General features: G+C 42.3%; 1 protein-coding gene across 1 annotated transcript in view; it reads right to left on the reverse strand.

Moving 5' to 3' along the window:
- Window positions 1-334: 334 nt before the first annotated feature.
- Window positions 335-21,422, reverse strand: part of VWA3B (von Willebrand factor A domain containing 3B) — an 86,482-nt gene continuing 65,394 nt past the window's right edge. The window contains exons 28-29 of the mRNA XM_030457526.1: window positions 20,501-20,691; window positions 335-790 (exon numbers count right to left, since the gene is read on the reverse strand). Coding sequence (XP_030313386.1) covers window positions 335-790; window positions 20,501-20,691 — 647 coding nt within the window. The remainder of the gene's footprint in view (window positions 791-20,500; window positions 20,692-21,422) is intronic.

The raw sequence follows: 21,422 nt of genomic DNA on the forward strand, positions 1-21,422 counted from the left end.
TTAGAGCCCGAAGCCCCGGCACGCCTAAGCCCGGCTCACCGGGAAAAGCCGCTCGGAGGGCTTTGCGATCCTGTTATGTTCTCCGAGAGGATAAGGACGTCAAAGCCGCTCGGCGGGGCCCCGGCACATTTCTTGCCACGCTGAGGAAAGTTGGGAGCCCGCCGCGAATAGGGCAGGGCCGGCCCGGAGCCGCTGGCTGGGCGCGGTACCGTAGCCCCGGGCGGCGACGCTGTTTCCTCCACGCCGTGAAAGCGGCGTGAGGCTGCGAGGTGGCTCCCCCGGACCTCACGGGGTCCCTCCGGCAGCGGACGCAGCCTCGCCCCCGCGAAGCTCGCTACCTGCGGGGAGGAGCTGTGCCCGGGCGGGCACTCAGCCCCTCCTCCCGGGAAGATCCCTGGTGCTCAGCCCGCCTCAGCCTCTGCTCCGCTCGGCAAGGCGAGGTCCCGTCGCCACCCGGATACCCGCCGCACTCACCGCTCACCGCTCCCCCGGTCCCTGCCGCGGAGGAGAGGCCAGGGGGAGGCTCCGCAGCGTCCGAGACACCGCCGGGAGGGGAGAGCTGCGAGAGAAACCCGGCTTCCCGGCCTCTGAGCCCCCCGCCGCCGGGCACACACCCCTTCCCACCCCCTCCCTGCCGCCACTGGGGGCCGTGCTGGGCCGAGTCTGCTACCCCCCGAATTCCCCCTAATAACTCCCTCCTGCCGCGCAGGGCTGAGGGGGGGATGGAAGGTTTGGGCGGGGAGCAGCGGGGCCTCGTCAGGCGGGCGGCTGCGGGATGTGCAGCTGCGGGCTGGAACCCTGTGTGAGTCGTGTCAGTCCCTGTCCCCCAAGCCCGCCGTCAGGGAATGTTTCTCTGGTTTGGCCTCTGTTTCCCTGACACACGCGTCCTGCCTGAAGGGTGCTGTGAGGAGGTGATACCCCAGAGCCATCACAGCTACTGCTGGGATCGATACCTCCTGGGTGAGGAGGCTTTTGTACCGCTAAGTTTCTCCTTCAGTGCTTGGGTCCTCTCGCCTTGACCTCCTGGAGGCAGCTGAGCTGCACTCCTGGTTCTCAGCTTGTGCCAGGCCACCTGCTTCCCTCCCTGGGTCCGGCTGAAGCTCCCCGAAGGCTTTCAGACTCCCTTGAACTTCACCTCTTCGATTCTGATCCTGCTCTTTCTTTTTTTTTTTTTTTTTTTTTTTTTTTTTTTTTTTTTTTGTAGAGTCCAGAGAAGCTGGAATAAAAGACGCCTGGATGAAGGCTCCATAAAATGATTCTTCATCTGGAAAAAGAGTTGGCAAAAGCCATGTCATTTGCAACTGAGAGGCTGCTGCACTTTGCTGCACAATGTCTGTTCAGCTAGGCTGAACACAATATGACACCAGAAATGCATTTAAGTGCTTGGGTTTATGGAGAGGCTGAGCTACACGCTGCTCTCCTCTCACTAAGAATTATTTTATATAAGGTATGTGGAACACATCACACAACAAGCACTGATGGAAGGAAAAGGCTATGTCTAAATCTCCTAAAACCCCATCAGAAACTTGAGGGCTCTCTCTTACATAGCTATCACATTGATCTTCAGAGTAACAGGTTTTTGGGGATCAGAACAGAAAAGCCTGGGAAGGCAGAAAGTCTTTGCAAAGCATTCTTGTTCTTCTCCTTTCCTGATAGATTGCTCCCAGGACAAGTCTGGGCAGTGTCCTGAAGTGCTGGTAGGTCTGCCTTGCCGGACATTCACCAAGGGCCAGGTTGCTCCAAAGGCTCAAGCACTGGTTGCACTTTCCAAATGCAACGTGCTACCCCCCTAGCATGTAACTGTGCTTAGCTAGTTCCTGCTTCCATCTAGGTGTTCCTCATTGTAAAAAAAGCTGGAGGTCTTCCAGTCACAGATTCCATGTCAGTTATCCCTATTGATTGTAAGTGCAGAAGAGGGAAACTTGGTTAAGCTCCCAATAGCTCACTTACTTTTTATCAACCAGTGACCATCTGCTCCCTGAATGAGTAGGGAGCATTAAACACACTCCTGAGGAACAGGGTACATCTTCACAGAGAAAAAAATAGAGCTGAGAGTCCAACAGCTCTCCAGCTGATGAGACCATTTGGGCTGAGAAGCTGATGAGAGCAATTACTGCTGCTAGCACAGGATGGCTGGGACAGGGTGCTCCACAGCACCGGAAAAATATCCCATAAAACCACTTGATGTCCAAATAGCAAGGCATGCCTCTCCAAAGCAGCACAATAATAATAGAGGGGAACATGGAGCAAAAGGGAGATGTTGTTGATGAGAGTAAGGAATGGCAAGGAAGAGAAGGGGGAAAAAAATCAGAGAAGGAGGGATTAGTTGGGAGTTTGTGAAAAGAGGGACAAAATGGTAGCAAAACTCCTTACAGTAAGAAACAGAACCACTACTATACCAGAACCACCATTCAGGCATTGAAAACTCCCCAAAAAGAGCAAAAGAAGGTTTAAACTTCCCCTAACTTTAACAAGGCTTATTATATATCACGTGCACATTACATGTCAAGTCAAAAAAAAAAAAAGAGCCCCTTTCCACCATACATACAAAGTCTCTTCTGGGAACAAATACAAGGGGAGAGGGGATCAAAATGGCTCTACCACTGTCCATGCTCTAGCATGATGTGGCCACTGTATGGCAGGGAGATGCTAAACCCACTGCCCTTCCCTCTGATCCTCTTGCACCATTTTCTTCTGCGCACAGGTGCTGCTGAGGGCTTTGTGTAGCTCCTAAGCACCACAATGTCTAGATAATTTACTAAAGATACTGGTACAAGCTTTGTGTTGGCATAAGTTTACAGAAATTAAAATCTGATTTGCTAAATATAATGCTTTTTGAAATCCCAGTGACTGTTCCAAACATCAGTACTTGCGGTTTGCTTCTTCAAAGGCAGCCTCAGGGATGTGGCTAGTAATTTTATGTGAAATTACTTCCAAAATGGAATTTAACCAGTTGCAAAACTCACAGATTTAGTTTTGCTAAATAATCCCCAAAGAGACTGAACAGACACATGTAAAATGTAGAGCTACACAGTCAAACTGAAGAGAAGTTAGAACAGTAATGCTTTAAACAGACTTGTCCGAGATCATGAAGCTGATTAATTCCTATGTGCATATTATAGAATCATAGAATTGGCTGGGTTGGAAGGGACCTCTGAGATCATCAAGTCCAACCCTTGATCCACTTCTGCTGTGGTTACCAGACCATGGCACTAAGTGCTACATTATGTTCTTATTCAAACCTACTTACCAGCAGGTTTCAACCTACTAGTGGCAGACTTTGGCCTTCTGATTTTCTAGGTTTTTGTTTTGTTTTGTTTTTTATTTGCTTGTTTTTTTTAATGTTAGATGTAAGTGAAAACATGCTTATCCAGGGAATAAATATTCCTTCTTGCTAAAATTTTCATAAATTCCATGACATTTTCTTTCAAGTTTAGCACGTGCTTCATTTATATTGTCATTGAACTAGTCCTCCGAGAGCTCCCAACAAGGAGGTTCAACATGCTACAGCTGCAAGACATCACCCATGCCAATAGTTATGTTCAGCAAGGCACTACTCATTATTTAACTCAGACACCTAAAATTATTGGTCACTGACAGACACCTCTTCAAAACATAACCATGAATTGCCATGTCTAATTTTAACAAAGTATTTGGTAGTTTTATATGCAAATTAAATATCAAATTTATTCCGCTCTGGCAGCAATTAAGCAAAGCATCAGTGGAAGTTGGCAGCTGAAATTATAATTAAAAAAAAAAAAAAAAAAAAGGAAAAATCTGGACCTCCAACACCTCAAGATAGAAAAGGGAGAGGGGAAAAAAAATAAATTAAAAGCAACCCCCATGTTATATTCTTTCACACCTTGGTTCTCAGCTGCTTGTAATTAGGCACAGCCTCACAGCCTTCTCTCCCATAGGTTGCTTCCTTAATTTATTCTGTTCCATCTTATTTACAGCTTGCAAGCAAAACTCCTCAGCTGTTGGTCCACTACCCAAGTTCTTTTTGTTTTCTTTCATTTTTCATGCTATGAACTTCTGGTTACGTACCCTTAGAGCCCTGTTCAGCTGTGCTTGTCCCTCCTACATGTCTTCTTGTTTAATTATTGTGCCAAGAATTTTATTTTCTAGATTTCTGGTCTGACTTCACTGTGCATTTAGTTTTAGTTGCACTTAAATTATAGCATAGCTGCCAAGTCCCTCTTTAAGACTTTCCTAATTTATTTTGAAGTCCAGAAAAATACTCTCAATTAAGTAATACTCATTCAGTACCTTTCTGTCTAGAAATTTGTTTTATTAGGCACTGGGCCCCTGCTGATGATGCCTGCTGCCATTCAGAGTTGCTTTCTAGATACCTTGCAGGAAGCAACTTTCGAGTAAGGCACCAGCTGGATCTATGGGGCCCTAACCTTTAAATATTCTGATACACTTTAGCTCTTGATCTGTAAAACGCAAAAAGTCTTTTTAAACAGACACCAAGACTCTAAACTGAGCATATGTGATGACTTGTGTAAGTTATGTATTACACACACACACAGAGACACTCGCTCTCTTAAGTCACTGGAGTACATCCAGCAGTGCATTACCAGCTCCACTCTCTTTTCCTCCACTAATACTGCTATGGACGTGAGTTAACAATGCTGTTCCTTCATAAAGGCATAATTTCTACCACCTTCTTCCTTTCCTTGCCTTTCCATTAACATTTTCAAGTCCCTTTTTGCCTTCAGCCACGCTTCTGCAATCTCATATATGCTGCCTGCCCCCTGCCTCCTCCCACCACCCAAGAAAAATACTTGATACTTTTGAACCTGGCATTGGTACTATTCCCTGAAATTTGAGGCAGAGCTTGAGTTTTGTGAGGCTGACCTCATAAATTTGGCTCAGTAGAAAAGGAAAGTAACAGAATCAGGCTGGATACCAAAGGTGTGCAGCATCACTGCACCAGGGAGATAGTATCAGTCTCCTGCTCCCTGAGAAACTCAACTGGCATCAGAGTTTTCTGCTTCATTCAGGGTTCCTCAGCCATTCACCTCAAAACCAAGCATTTCTCAGTTGTACCCAGCAGAAGCTTGAGGAGCATGAGCCTAGCAAGGGCTCCCTCAGGTGTGGCAGGCATCTTGTGTCCTTTTTCATTCTTACTCCATCTACTTTTCCGACTGGTTGTATGTTGAGTTGGGTAGCTGAGAAAATTTCTCTCTGACCGCACATCTATTTCTACAAATCACTACAATATCAGTCTCTGCATCCTGAAAACAGGATCTTCCTTGCTAGCAACCTCTGAGCAAAAGACTTTGCCATGAGGAAATGTTCTCTTGCCAGCCAGCAAAGTGGATGCTGCAGGAATATTCTGCAACAGCCCAAGCGATATGATGAAAGTTCCACATTCCTCTGGCTTCCCCTGATGTTTTGTTTCTTAGAGCTCTCCCGTTCTAGTTTTGTAGCATCCCTTTCTTCCTTCCTAGCATAGCACAGAAAGTACAATCTCTCCAACACCAAATCACAAGGAGTATCTGTGCTTTAAAAATCCTATAACTGCTGGTGACCTGATATGCTATGTCTCAAAATCTGTTAATTTTTAATTTTTTTTTCCAAACAATACCCTTTAGGAAATCTTTTTCTTCATTAAGTTGGTTGTAGTACATGGAAATAGGATGGGAAAGCAGCCTTTCCCTTTTTCTGTGTTTTGACACATAGCTTGTCTGGGTTTTTTTGTATTTGCATACAATGGAATTGCCTCTCATATCTCTTTAAATAGGTACATTTTATTTTATTCATTACATGTATTTGAGTTAGAGAAATACTACCAATAATACAATGACTAAATGATCACAAAAATAACACCTTATCTGGAGCCAGTTTCTTTAAAATAAATAAAAAATAAATTAAAAAAAGAAACAAAACTGTGTGTAGTGGGGGGAAATTCACATTTATTTAGTCCATAGTTACTTGTTAATAACACATACTTTGACAATCTTCTGATAAAGAAAGAATTTCACACAGATATTTTTCTCCAGCTGCTTTCCATTTCTCCAGAGTTAGTCTGTCAAACTCAAACTCCCTTTAAGTCCAGGACCAGCTGGCTTGTGAGTTTCCAGTTTAATCATCAGGAGCCTCTGAGAAATTAAAAATAATTAAAAAAAAAAAGAAAAAGAAAAAAAAAAAAGGTTATGTAGCAGCAACTTCTGCCAAATGCACCAGAAAAACAGGAGTTAATTGCAACAGGAGTTTTCAGAGCCTGGATTTAGTCCATTGCTGAATGAAATCCTGAGTCTCTCATAGACCAGGAGCATTCAGAACTCATCAGTTGCTGGGAGGTACCCTGCAGTGTCCTCCCTTGTCCAGCAGCAGTACAGCATCTTGAAGAATGTGAAATTTGTACGCCAAAAAGTAGATCTGAGAAGAGGATCAAACCAGCTGGGGCTTGGTGACCTTAGTTCTGTAAATTCACCCTGCTCTCTGGTAGCCTGGTCTCAGAGCTTGGATGCAGAATTCAGTTTCACTGAGCTGCTTGAGACTCCCCCAGGCTGGAAGCAGACATCATGGCAGCACTGTCCTGCCACACCTTGAAGCCAATTCCTGGCACAAGTAATCTGAATTTAAATCCCAGTGGTTCAGTCACCTAAGGCAGTACACCTCACAGACCATGTGTTGTTATAATGAACAACCAAAACACACAGAGAGTCAGGCTCTATGGGGAAGACAGGCAGTAGCCAAAGCAGAAATCCTTGTATCTAATCACCCTTTGTAGCAAACAATAAGTTGAGAGCAAGCAATAACATAAGAGTAACTGTTTAGTGGCACTGCTAGAAGTCTCCTGAATCTGTTAGGTGATGATATGTGTATCATAGAATCATAGAATTGGCTGGGTTGGAAGGGACCTCAGAGATCATCAAGTCCAACCCTTGATCCACTACCGCTGCAGTTACCAGACCATGGCACTGAGTGCCACATCCAGTCTCTTTTTAAATATCTCCAGGGACGGAGAATCCACTACTTCCCTGGGCAGCCCATTCCAATGCCTGATCACCCTCTCTGTAAAGAAATTCTTTCTAATATCCAACCTAAACCTCCCCTGGCACAACTTGAGACCATGCCCTCTTGTCTTGCTGAGAGTTGCCTGGGAAAAGAGCCCAACCCCCCCCTGGCTACCCCCTCCTTTCAGGGAGTTGTAGAGAGTGATGAGGTCTCCTCTGAGCCTCCTCTTCTCCAGGCTGAACAGCCCCAGCTCCCTCAGCCTCTCCTCACAGGGTCTGTGTAATGATATTATCTATAAAATGAAACCTTATACTTTCATTCCAGTGAACCTCAGATTCTCATATGGTTTGGGTCCAGGGCACTCATCAGAGCTGAGATTCTTTACAGTATCTGAGGCTTTGGCTATGTGGTGCTGTTGTGAGGGGCACTGACATCATTGTAGTAGTTTTCTAAAGACTGCTATGCTCTGCAATAAAGCACCACCACGATGCATGACAGGAGAGTATGGCTTTTAAAACAAACAAACAAACTAACAAATAATAAATGTGTGTTAAAATCTAATTTCTTCAAATTTATAAATCATCATTTCCTGTTTCTGCTGTAGTTATGACCCATCTCTTCTGACTGTTCCACTTCAAAGGAATTAAATGAACAAAGATGGGTGAAATTTTCTATTGGGCTGAACTGCAAACCTGAGGAAAGCTCATTTGGTTTCATTCCCAAGGGAAGCACTGCTTAGATCTGCCTTTAAAAGCCACTTGGATTTAAACAGCTTGAGTTATGATTTGGAGATGAGTGTCAAATTGGGAGTTCAGTTGAACAAAACTATCTAATTCACACATACAAATGCAAGACAAAAGGGTTCAAAAGACAGAAAAAACAGAAGCAGGAATAGAAGCCTTCAATAGGTGTGTTTGAAATCCACATCAGAGGTATTTTCACAGTTCTGAAACAGCCTAATCCTGTGAGGAACTACTGTAGAAAACTGAACACAGCTGAGCTGTTTTCAGAAACTCACCCCACTAGAGCAAGAGATGTCCCTATAAATAAAAGAAAGAAGGTGCACATGCCTGCTCGGTGTTCTACTGTGTAATCTCTATGTTGTCCTAATTATAAGTGGATAAACACTGTTTATTTCACCTTAATCTGCAACGCCAGGTGAAGGTACAGTAAGGAGGCAGGACTTTTTTTACCCAAAGGGAATTAATTTTTCCTTGGTTTGCACAAAAATAAATGTCAAATACACAGCAACTGGCACTGTGTCCCACTGAAAGCAGTGGAAAGAAGCCCACACATCTGGGTGTAACACATTGGATCCTTGATATATATGGGAAAGCCTTAGAAGCCAGTCATTTTTACATGCAAAACTACAACACAAGTCATTACAGGCTAAACTTTCCAAAGAATAAACGTCAAACCTCTAATATATTTTAGTGTTGGACACTGTGGTGATGCTGACCCCTCCATTCACTGAGCCACACTGCAAGATCAATACCAGCCAACACTGTTCTTTTTCCAGTAGCAGTGGGCTGAGATGGTCTGGTGCTTTCTGGCCTTGGCTCCTGGAGCAGGGAGTTTAAACATTTGGATACCTTCTCCTAGTGTAAATACAGTGATTTGGGGCAATTGGGCACTCCCTGGCTGTACCTGAAGCTCTGTTGTTTACAAAACATTCCTGAGACCCCTCCTACTTGGATTACAGGCCCACTCTGAAAGTTACCAAAAATGACCTAATCTGAATTGTGGCCATCATGGAAAAATACTGACCAAAGCCTGAGTGTCTATAAATATTGGTCTTAAGAGGGAGGGCTTTTGGAGATCCCCAAGATTGCACCAAAACTGCCCCCACATCTCACAGAGGAAGTTAGTTCATCTGACTGGAAAGAGACTACTTCTCATACATATGGAGAATAGGTCAAATTATATTAGATAGTTATAATTTGATTCCACAGAGTAAGTCAGCAGTTTATTACAACTTTTTTTACGTAGTTCAAAAATCTCTAGGTATCAAAATCTGACATCTTATCTCTGTGTGTGTGTGAGATACAATTTAGTTTAGAAACTCATAGATCTTTACTTGAACATCTATATTGATTAAAAGAAATGCTTGATTATTGAATAAGTTGTTAGAAAATCATACAATCTAATTTAGTTGTTCATTTCAATAGTGTCAATAAACCTTTATTTACTGTTATTTAAAATCACACCAGACCCAGAATTGCATGTTAAAGAAGTACACTGAGATCCCTTCACTTAAACCCTTAGTTGTAAACTGTTCAAGACTAGGATGAGGATTGGATCCAGCTGCACCCAGACTCCACTCTGAGAAGATTAGGAAGCAAGGGGCTCCACTCTGAACCTTGTGATTCAATGGGAGGTCCTTGCTTATTAATTTCCCTGATCCCTGTGCAAATTACTCCAACCCAATGTGGATTCCATCTCCTTTCTCCCTGTACAAATAATTTCCCCTGATTTCTGCTTATATCACTTCCATCCAATTCCAACACCTACAAATCCCCTCCACATAGTAAATAAAAGACTGAACCTTGCCATTGAATTCTGCTAAGCCATACTTTCATAAATCTATACTAAAGTCACCTTTCCCTGATATCTTTGTTGTTGATTCTTTTAGACCTTCCAGCTGCAACAGGCACACAGAGGCATTTCAGTGAGAGCAAACCAATGCAGGAGGTAGATCAGGATCCTTCCTGCCTGGTGCCCAAGCAGGCACTCAGATTTATTATTTCTGTAGCAAAGCCATGAAGCAAAGTCAGCACATTTCACAGAAAAGCAGGTGTCTACCCAGTGCCCAGTTCTCTGCCAGAAGACACCCCTGAGAGATGGAGAGCAAATGGTGCCTGCTCAGCAGGGACACAGCTCATGGCCTAAGAGAGGTGTGAAAATTCCTGCTGTCTGCAAGGCTACCTCTGAATTCAGCATCTTGTGTGAGTCAAACTGCCTGAAGACACAGGCTCAACGAGCCATACAGAAGTGCTACAGATGCTCAGGGAGTTGTGGGGATTTTTCTGTGAATTTTCATGCTGCTCTTTTTACACAAACGTGACTGCAAATGCAGCAGCCTTGTTAGTGTTTCCCAGGTGACTTGCTTGGGATAATAAGTATACACAAGAACACTTATTTTTTAAGTTGCTTCTCAGGACAAGCCTTTCTCTTAGTGAAAAATAAAACTATCCCACTGTCTCTAGGGAAATTGTAGCAAAATGCTAGTCAGGCCTGAGGCATTCATAGGGATACAGCCTGAGTCCTCCAAACAATAAATTGGCTTTTTCAGTCACATAATGACAGTCCCTTTGCAGCAAGCACAAGGAAAAGAGACACTTGTGGGAAATATAAGTAAGGCTTAAAAGCTTTTCTCATCCTCCTTTATGAAGGAAGTTGCTGTCATTGCTGGAACTCACTAATGAATCTGGTGCAACTCAGAGTCTGCAATGTTAGTGATCACAGAATGAAAACATTTCTTTCATGAACTCATAAATATCTTTATTAGGATCTGGCAAAAGTCTGCTCAGAGTCTTAGACAGACTGAGTCCTGAAATACACAGGACAAATGATGAGTGGTGAATCTCTAACTTCTGTCTGTAAGAGCTGTGCCAGTTTGTAAACTTAAAACTAAAGAAACTAAAGAACCAGGGGAACTAAATAAAGTGTATGGAAAAAGGGGCTAGCAGCTAACAGCTTGGGGTCTCCTTGTGCTGACCCTCACTTCAAGAGCACTGAGTAGTCTGATGCCTCCTATCAGAAATCAGTGATTTACCTGAACCACTGGGTGAAGAATAGAAGAAAAAAATCCCATTCTCTTTATTTTGCCTTGGAGTTTTTTAGCCAACACCATTTGTTTCCTTTTACTGTACACAAGGCTCAAGGTGTAAAATATGCCTCCCTAATACTGGTGTTAATAATAGCAATGAAAATCAAGCTTTTGAATATTATACAGAAACTTCAACATTTCAGTAAAGGGCACTGCGTCTGGCTGAGACTTCATTTACCTGGTACTGTTAAATATTTTTATATGACATTTAACACATATCAGGGAATAAAGCAGGGCAGCAGCACTCTGGTGTTGTTTCATATGAACAACCCACAGCCAGACCTGCAGCACTATCACAGGCAGATATGGCCAGCCCCAAATCACACAAATTAGAGGGGCCAGAGAAATCCCAAAGAAAGTACAAAATGTTTTTTAAGAGCAAATATCACAGGTGAGAATTGACCACAGACAGCAAAGGCAAAGACACCAGAAATCTTTGCCAATGAGAACATACTGAATGCAAGATTTGCATGGAAGGAAAAAAAAAAAAAAAAGCGCTGAGATCTCAGGTCAGTGATTAATGTCCTCCCTTGCTGATTTACCTAAACTGAAAAAGTTATCAGCTCTCACTGCCCCCTTGATGGGAGAGACAGGTTCTTGTTAGATGGGCTCTTCTGTCTTCTTCAGAGGAGATACCCTCTTTTGTAGCATGAGCTCTGGGCTACCTATTCCCAAACACCTTTTAACTCACTCACACATAGGCAAGATTAAGGCATGATAACTTATCATGGACTAGTGAAACTGGCACAGCTTATCAGGATGCATATATTTGAAATCACCCTAGTTAGGGGCCATCTTGTCCTAATTCCATACTAATAGGAATTTTCTTTCAGCAAATTAATAGCATACTTTAAAATCCTGTACAATGGCCAAAGACCCTTCATAGCAGGGACTATGGCAAAATATACACTGTTCTGCTTGTTGTCTGCTTAATGTCATACCCAGAGGAACAACAAGGAGAGCTCCGGATTAGCAGCCTGCAAAGAGATTGCAGCTAATCTTTTGCTGCCTCTTGAGAAGTCAAATGAGAATTGGCAGCATGGATATCACTGAGAAAAGGGATTTCTCAGGACAGTGCCTCTTATTTCACCACAGAGGAAATTCAGAGAAAACTTTGGGTGGTCAGCAAACCTGAGGACTAGAGGCAGGCCCAGGGAGTTTTTGGCAATACCTTGAGAGGCTGGCACTAAGACAGAACTCATTAGATTAATTCTGCTAAAACCCACTATGGCTGATAAGAATTAGCCACGCTTACACCTGCCTACACAAAGACCAGATAATGCCTGATTTGATGCTGGTAATAGAAGGAAAGGATTGTTTTGGTAGATGATATTCTTAAATATTAGTTTCCCATCTATCGCCCTACATGTGGAGAAGAGTCAGAAGGATAAGTTTCATGCCCCTTGAAAATTGTATTCCTAAATTTAGGTTATCCTTAAACCCTTTTCTTACTAAAGGAGACTGGGATTGCTAGAAAGCTTGATGTGCTAGGTGTTTTTACACAGAAATAAGGAGACTGAAACTGAGCTTCAGACACTTGTGTTAAGCTACTGAGAGCAACTTAGAGACTGGGGAAGAGAGCTCATTATTTTCTCCTGCCTCTTTCATGGCTATGTAGCTTTCTTTCAGAAAAAAAGACCCTAAAAGTCCCTTTGGTTTTAGTACCCTTCTTCCAGCAACAAATAATATTTTACTGTAAGGATATACAACATTTGCCTTGACCTTACCCTCAAAGGATGGGCTGATCAGTCTATAGTACTGCATAAACAGTTGGTGAATGGCAAGTGCCTGTACTGCAGAGGTGGGCAAGCCCAGATATCTTGTTTACATGATAATTCAGAGTTTGGTACCTTATTAACAGGGCACAAACACAAGAAAGAGGAGCGTCTTCTTAAAAATCAAAAAATTCTGAAATGTGAGCAATCAGCATTCACAATTAAACTCCATTTGGCTATGCCAAATAAAAATACAGCATAAAAAAAATAAGAAAATACGTTTTACCAACTTCTGATTGCCAACTAAGGCCCCAACTTTCAACAATATCAAGCTGTGATCAAGCCATTCTTGGTACTGCAGGAATTGCATATATTTTCAAAAATAAATCCATAAGTTGTATCCTACAGCAAGACTATTAAAAAGTGACACTGGTGCATTTTACTTTTTCTGAAAGATGTACAAAGTAGGTCAGGTGACTAAATCACTTCTGTACTTTTTTCAAGAATAACCTAAACCAAAATAAATCAGTACTCTGAAAATTGCTGTTCTACCCAGAAGGGACAAGTCACTTTAATTGTGGCTTCCTTTTGCTTATGGATAATATGAAGGAGTGAACAGTAGAGGGTGTCAGCTTAAAGGAAAACTTGAGTGCAATGTATGGAAAATGTCTCTTTTGCTACAGTTCACAACTAAAATCAGGCCCTGGAAAACACTGCTGTGGCTCAATGTAAATGTCACTGGGGAACATCTGCTGTCTTCTTCAAGACCAAAATAAAGAAAAAGAAACCAGTTGCAAACAGTGCCCTCCTCCCACCTCAAATCTTACCCTACAAATGCTTTGTGTCCACCTGGGGTAGCTGGGGTATTTTTATCCTTTCACATCCTACTGATTCAGCAGGGCAAGCTCAGGCTTTAGCTGGGACAGGGCACCCAGCACTGTCCTTGCTGTCTCACCAGTGGAAGGGGCTTTTCCCAGCAGCGCCTGACCAGAACTTGTGGCTGGGTCCTGCTGGCACACGGCACCAGCACCCCCAAATCACATCCCCTTGAAAGAAGAACTGGGCCAGAGCTTCAGGCCAGAGTTGTGGGATTTTCAGGAGGAGCAGCCACTTAAATCATCAAGAACTAAGTGTGTCTTAATGTCTTGGCAAGCACCTGTATCTTCAGGCACCTTGATGCACTCCAGAATATCCAATTGCTCTGCCTCAGAACCAGCTTCTAGGAGCCTTTGGCCCCACGCAAGGATGAGCTGCAAGCAAAAAGTCTCAGTGCTCTCCCAGGAAAAAGAGGAGCTCCCTTTCTCAGCTGCTTTGCCATTCCTAGAGGAGAAAAGAGCCACGGGGGCTTCTATCTTCCACTATCAGAAGTACTCTTTGAACAAAGAGGAAATTTGTCAAGTAGGAAAAGAAGCCAGCAACGGAGGATGACAATGCCAGGGCCTGAAACTCCATGCACAACCCACCTGGAGGTGGCAACAGATTAAAAAATGTGCTATCTCCTCACCCTGGGAGCCTTTTCCTAGGTTGTCCAGCCAAAAGACCTGGCCTTGACACCAGCAAGCTTCAGTAGTTCTGTCAATGTTTTCATGCAATTTATCCCTATTATTTCGACTTGAATGGTTTTTCAATTTCATTTTCCATTCCATTTTCACTTGCAAAATTGATATATGTTCTTTTACTGACTTTCTGGGCAGCAGCTCAGAAAATTTTTTTAGTGACATTTTTTGTGGCATGCCTTTTATCAGTAGATGTGCCTTTGTTTTCTAATGCTGTTTAAGGGCAAAATGACTTCCTCTGGTCTCCACACAGTTAAGCAGATATAGATGGTAATGGATATAAACAGACAAATCTAAGCCTCTTCTTCAGTATTCACCAGAGGGAATGACTTCACTGGCTCAGTACTATTTTAGGTGCTGTGGATTATCTCACCCAGCATCTAGCAGACAGACCAAATGAGTCTTCTCTAAGTCTTATGTCATATTTGCCAGCCTGAACCAGATGTCTTGGAGACCCTCAAGCATATCAGATAGCACTGGACAGATGTGTTTAGGCAACAGGACTTCATCCCATTTGTTTCAATTCTGTATGCCTTAAAAGAAAAAAAAAAAAGTTTTTAAAGTTCCTTAATTTATTTAGACTTTGTCAGGAAGCATATTTGTAGCTACAGTATTCATGAGCATCTACATCTACATGCTGAGTCACAGGATTTTCCTCCAGCTCAGCTCAGTTAGATGCTAAAACTGTATCCTGGGCACACACCAATGTACTCCTCACCAAGCATTTGTATTTAGATTTCAACTGTCAGATGAAATTCTCAAGCATGGGTCTTAGCACTGCCGTGGCTAACTTTCTTTTGTATGCATTTGTTCATAAAAAAAAAACTTCAGATTGCAAATGAGACACATTTTAAAAGCACTATATGTGACAAGTACCTGATGAATATTGTGCGACTTAACTGAAGCTGCTGTACACTGGTGGTGTCTCAAGTGCCTGTAACAACTCCTTAGTTATTTGGGGCCACTTGCTGGAAAAAACAAAACTGCAGTGCCATTGAATGTGACATAGCTTATAAGAAGACCCAAGCCCTTGTAGACGTCTAATTCAAGAAAGAAAAGGCAAAACAGCAACAGATGTGCATGCAGATGCAATGCATAACAAAAGAAAACTTACTTTTCATCACCTTATTCAACTGTGCTATTATGTAACCATTCTTCAGTTTTTCTCTGGCAGTTCCTGCAAAGGAGTGAGCCTGACCTCTGAGCTTCTCCCTGACTTCTTTGAAGTTAAAAAGTGCTTGCCACAACACACCAAAAACACATATACACAAATTCGCATATACAGAGGAACACAAGTTTCAGTAGGAGACACAGTCAGTGGTGGGAGGAATATCATGTCCAGCGCTTTGGAGTGCTGGGAACTTCAAGGCTTTGGCAGTCAAACTGTACAGATCATGGTTAAAACTGGTCAAACCATTATTTGAATTCTTGAATTGATCTCTTTTAAAGCAATACAGGGTGGGCTTGGAAAAGGGATAAAAACTGCCCATGAGTTGCTAGTCAGCTGTGCTCGTCAGTAGGAAATTTCCTCTTGGTGGCCCAGATTCCACCCTGCACAAAGCATCACATGGTTATAGGAGAAGGGACACCCAAAATGCTCACCAGCTACAGAGAATTAAAAACATGTTGTCTTAAGCTTTTCCCTTGAGTGTAACCTATTTCTCCACAGCAGTAAAATACTCAGTGTCCTGCTGCTCCTACAGCCAGATTTAAGCAGAAGATACACAGTCCAAGAAGGAGAAAGAAGAGGCAAAGAAAATTAATTTTTTCAAGGCAAATATGAAAGAAGGGTATGTATGGCTTTTGTGCTTGGGATGAAAGCACACAGTGGCAGCATGCAGCTGCTCTTTGACCACGAGGGATGTCGGAACTGCATGGCAAGCACAGCAACACTTGTCCCAGCAAACACTAACAGGGTTAAATGCATTTAGCCATATATTTAATTGAGAGAACAAACAGACCAACACCCATCTGTCAGCATTGCGGGCATACTCACAATGTGTCTGAAAATGTATTTTAAAGTTCATGTGCCAAAAAACATATAAGGACTCCATACTAAGCTGTTAAAATGAAGTCCTGTCTCTTGTTTGGCAAGGAAGGGTTGGAGTTTCCTTCATCTGTAAAGCAGATGCATAAAAGAAGGGCTCATGGATTAAACCTTGGCAGGATTAAAACTTTGTTTTCATGAAAGATTATTTTCTCTTGTGATAAACCTCTTATATCTACAGGCAAAGTACATACTAACTCCATGTTGCTCATCCTGATGTAAATAAAAAACTGGCTAGTAAGTAACAAATATACTTCTGCTCAGAAAAAAAATGCATGTGAAAATAAAAATACTGAAACATGTAACATGCCCTGCCTTAGTATCTAGTCTGCAACTATTCTATTAGTAATCTTTTCAATCCAACAGCATCTTGCCTTTTAATGGACAACTCAGATTCAGTATCTATGACCTCCTACAACAGCAATATCTACAAAACCCTGTCTAGCTCCTGTATTTTTTATGCTCATTTATATTTTTTTATTTTTTAATGCTTTGCATGCCTAGCAAGGACAAACAAAGCTCTTTCAGTTCAAGGTGACTTTCATGTTAGATCAATGAAATAACGGGGAAGAATAAACAGGCAGCATCTGTGGATGCTAAATGAATGCAGTGTGTGTGAAAAGACTTTCAGAGCAAAGCCAGGCTCTGCAGACAGGCAGAGAAGATGAAAAACGGGCAGAATAGCGGAAGAAAACAAAACATTTGAGCTGTATTCTCCATTTGTATTCATTGCAGTGCCTGAATTCACTCCCCCAAAAAATATCTTACTGCTCTCTACAGCTTCCTGAGGAGGGAACATGGAGAGGGACTTCTCCCTGGGATCCAGTGACAGGACAGGTGGGAATGGTTCAAAGCTGCACCAGGGGAGATTCAGACTGATCCCGAGGAAGCATTTCTTTACCAAGAGCATGGACAACAACAGAACAGACTTCCTAGGGATGTGGTCAACATCTCGAGCCTGTCAGTATTTAAGAGGCATTTTGGACAATGCCTCTAATTTAACATGCTTTAACTTGGTCAGCAGTTGGACTAGATTATCCTTGTAGGTCCCTTCCACCTGAAATAGCCCTATTCTATTCTGTTCTGTTCTATTCTATTATTTCTTGGTAAAATACCTGGTTTTCCATTTTAGTAGATTCACAGTATATTGTATCAGAAAGAGTATGGGGAGATGTGAAGTCAGATGCACCATACTGTGAACTCAAAATACATTCCAGGATTAGGGAGAGCTTAGCTGCATCTTGTGAACCCCTGGGAACAAAGCTTGGTGCAGGTCTGAATAAGTTTAATCTGTATCTTTATGGCAAAACCAGGGAAGACCTGCTACACTGTTCAGATTAGCCTTGAGTTTCAGAGGGCTGCTGATCTGAAACTCACAGCTTAACTCAGGGATACTAAAGGTTTTGGAATTAGCCACAAGGCTAAAATCAAAAGCCTTCCATCTAATCCTGCCTTAACCAATCCTGTGAAATTCAATGACAGTAATTCTTTAGCTACTGAAACTAAGGACAATAGTCCCAGTGCCATGTCAAAGAAGAACTACTCAGATGCTGGGGAAGAAATATATTAACGAGATTAGATGCAAACTCTCAGATTAAAAGAAGATCACCTTGTAAAATGAGCCCCTATACACATCACCATATTTCTTTATATGGGGAGCCATTAAATCATAGAATCATAGAATTGTCTGGGTTGGAAGGGACCTCAGAGATCATCAAGTCCAACCCTTGATCCACTACCGCTGCAGTTACCAGACCATGGCACTGAGTGCCACATCCAGTCTCTTTTTAAATATCTCCCGGGATGGAGAATCCACTACTTCCCTGGACAGCCCATTCCAATGTCTGATCACCCTCTCGGTAAAGAAATTCTTTCTAATATCCAACCTAAACCTCCCCCGGCACAACTTGAGACCGTGCCCTCTTGTCTTGCTGAGAGTTGCCTGGGAAAAGAGACCGACCTCCCCCTGGCTACACCCTCCTTTCAGGGAGTTGTCGAAAGTGGTTGCCTAGAAAACCTTTTATAGCTGTTCATAACTATTTCTCTCCAGATGAAAGGCTGTTTGCAGAGGAAGAAGACATCAGCAGTCTAAGGGAAAATTAAAAAAATATCCAAGTCTCAGAACCTTCCCTGAAAACAATGCCCAAGAGAAGTAGGGTATTAAGCCTGGTACTTTTAGTTCTTTCTACAGCAGAGGATGCCCATTCATCTGAAAATAATGTGGTACCTTCTCCCCCCTCTGAATGGTACCTTTATATTTTGTAATAAGCACCACAAGAAGCTCCAGGTATCCACTCTGATCTCAAGGGAGACTCTACCAGCTTTGCCATAAACCAAACATGACCTTCCTCCATCTCTAAAAGCAAAACAGACTATTTCACCCACTCTATTGTACTGGGCCCTTAGCTCACAAGAGCAAGGTACTGGCATCCCAGAAAGACCTTGGGTATTTAATGGTGTTTGGAATGTCTTCTGTTCATTGCTGTTTCTAAAAAAATCTCAGGGCTAAAAAGTTAAGGTTCTCACCATTCTACCATGGTTACATTGTGCTAAGTGAATTATTTAGTGCTTGAAGAAGCATATTGAATAAAATAGAGATCCCTCAGTCAAAGTAGGTGTTTCCTATTATTCCAAACAGACAGAAACACACAGAAAGGTAGTCAGAGGAGCTCTGTGTTAAAATACTTGGGTTCCAGCCAACTCCAACTTAGAATAACTTCTCTTGAGCAGAGGAAATATCCTCTGTATTTCTGCTCCACTTATTTTGCCACTGCTGGAAATGTTTTCCCACAGATCTATTCAAAAGCACCCTAACAACATGCAGAAATCTATGCTCAGCTGCTCTGCCTGGGCCCTAAGATCTCTGGGTACACCGGGCAGAGGATGCCTCTCACTGACATCTGAAATCTGTAGTAACAGTGTTACACTCTAGGCATCCAGAAGAACCAGGACAGCTGAAGATCTTCCTGTAAGGTGACATTGTCTCTATTACTGTTTGCTTAATCATGTTTAATATTTGCTAATCCATTCAGAAAGATACACAGAATAATGCAATATTGATGTAAGAACAGTCTTAATTTATATATTTATTTCATAAATAGACATTTAAAAATAGAATCAAAGTGTAGAAGAGGTAATAAACATAAAAACCTGAGATATCACTGCTGCATCAAAGCAGAAGAATATCCTAGCAGTCAGACCCAGTTATAAATGTGTCATTTATCTGAAACACAAAAAAGGTCTATGTTAATTAACTGGTTACCATAAAAACTGGAATTCACTTAATATAATCTACCACTGGGTTACAATTTACACATGCATATTGGACACCTTCTGTTTCTATTTGGTTAAGTGTATCTTTTCAGCTCCATTTCAAATGTAAAGATGAATACATACATCTACAGAAATTGTGCAGTCAGGCTCACAAGGATCTTTAATATCTATTCACCTTGGTATGGCAAAAATATTAACAATCACTCTCAAGCTCCTTAACAGAAAGCCCTAGACAAGCATACAATTGTGTCACTACATCAACAAGTCACATGTTGTTTGAGGTGAGGATCTTGAGAGCTGAACACACTACATCCCCCCAGCTGTGTGCCATTTCAAATGTCATGTCCTGGACAGTGAATATGACATTGCATTTGTTAGAGAAAATTATTCTTTGTTTGGATTACTTATTTGTTTATTTATTGATGACTGTCTCCAAAATAATTTGGGAGCTAAGAGTAGAGATGTTCCTAAATGTGTCTAGATGCAACTCATGCTTTCATTTATAATGTCAGAACACTGAAGTAATTCCTGCTTTTAGAGCAGCCCTGGCTTTATATCAAATGTCACAGAGAAGAATTCAGCTCTGGGTCTAAGTCTGTGTTACCAAGAGGTTGGGTTTAAAGGCAAAGCACCTCATCTGTATTCTCATGGGACAGTCCCCATCAGTGGAAAAACTTTAGGACACATATATGTAAAAAAAGACAGCAGACATTGAAAACCAGTTAAGCTCCCTCCCTGCAGCAGGTCTTCCCAAATGCCTTACAGACTGAGTCTGTGAAAAACAGCATTTTCTCAATAAAAGAAATAAGTCTACTGCAAAAAAAGTATACTCAGGTATGATTTTCCATTCTCCTCATACTGATACTTCTCTGCAGCACAGCTGAACCTCTGACACTCTCACTTTCATACCTCCAAAGTAAATCTGAAAAGTCATATATAATTAACATTAATTAGTCAACTTATTTTTCATTCAAGAAATACATTTCACAGTTACTGGTGCTAAAAATCTTTCCTATCTGCAATCTCATCCATTTCCCACTACCTCCTCCATCATACACCCTTAAATTTGCTTCCTTTGTTTTGAGCAGTGGTGCTGAGGCTTTCTTGCCAATCGTTGCTGCTCAATGTTGACTCTAATAATTCTGGTGATGTTGCTTTTACCAGACTCTGGAGACTTTTCGACAGCAGGACTGTTTAAGCAACAAGGATCCTTTGGTGAGCTTGCAGGTGAAGTTCTCAGCGACTGCAGAGTTTGATGCCTTGATGAACACCAGAATGATGAAATGGAGAATGAAGATGCTAGGAGAGAACAGGCACTCTTTAGTGACAGAAAATATTGACCCACAATGAGCTTGGATATAATAGTTCAACAACCCCCAACACATACCCTGTAATTTATCATGGAACAAATGACTCCCTGACTGTGGTAACAGAATAGGACCCCTTTGTAAAGAGATTTTTCACTGCTTTCCTTTTTGCCTCCAATCTCACAAGTTCAAACCAGTCTGCTTTTTAAGTATTAAGATTTTCTAAGCTTGTAGCTGCTGTTATTCACGTCCTAGATGTTTTTCTTACTCTTCCCCAAGAATCATTATCTAGGCACTGGTGTGGACAAGGTCCAGGCTGACCCAGTATGACCATACTTTGACACCGTCTCTCACAGCATCCTTGTAGATAAGTTGATCAATTATGGGTTTGGTGATCAGGTAGTGAGGTGGATCAGGAACTGGTTGAAAGGAAGGAGTCAGAGAGTTGTAGTCAATGGGGCAGAATCTGGTTGGAGGTGTGTGACTAGTGGAGTCCCTCAGGGGTCGGTGCTGGGACCGGTGTTGTTTAATATCTTCATCAATGACTTGGATGAGGGTATAGAGTGTACCCTCAGCAAGTTTGCTGATGACACTAAGCTGGGAGGAGTGGCTGACACACCAGAGGGCTGTGCTGCCATTCAGAGAGACTTAGACAGGCTGGAGAGTTGGGCAGGGAGAAACATGATGAAATTCAACAAGGGGAAGTGTAGAGTCTTGCATTTG

The sequence above is a fragment of the Calypte anna genome, chromosome 1 (genome assembly GCF_003957555.1).
Source record: "Calypte anna isolate BGI_N300 chromosome 1, bCalAnn1_v1.p, whole genome shotgun sequence".
NCBI lineage: Eukaryota > Metazoa > Chordata > Aves > Apodiformes > Trochilidae > Calypte > Calypte anna.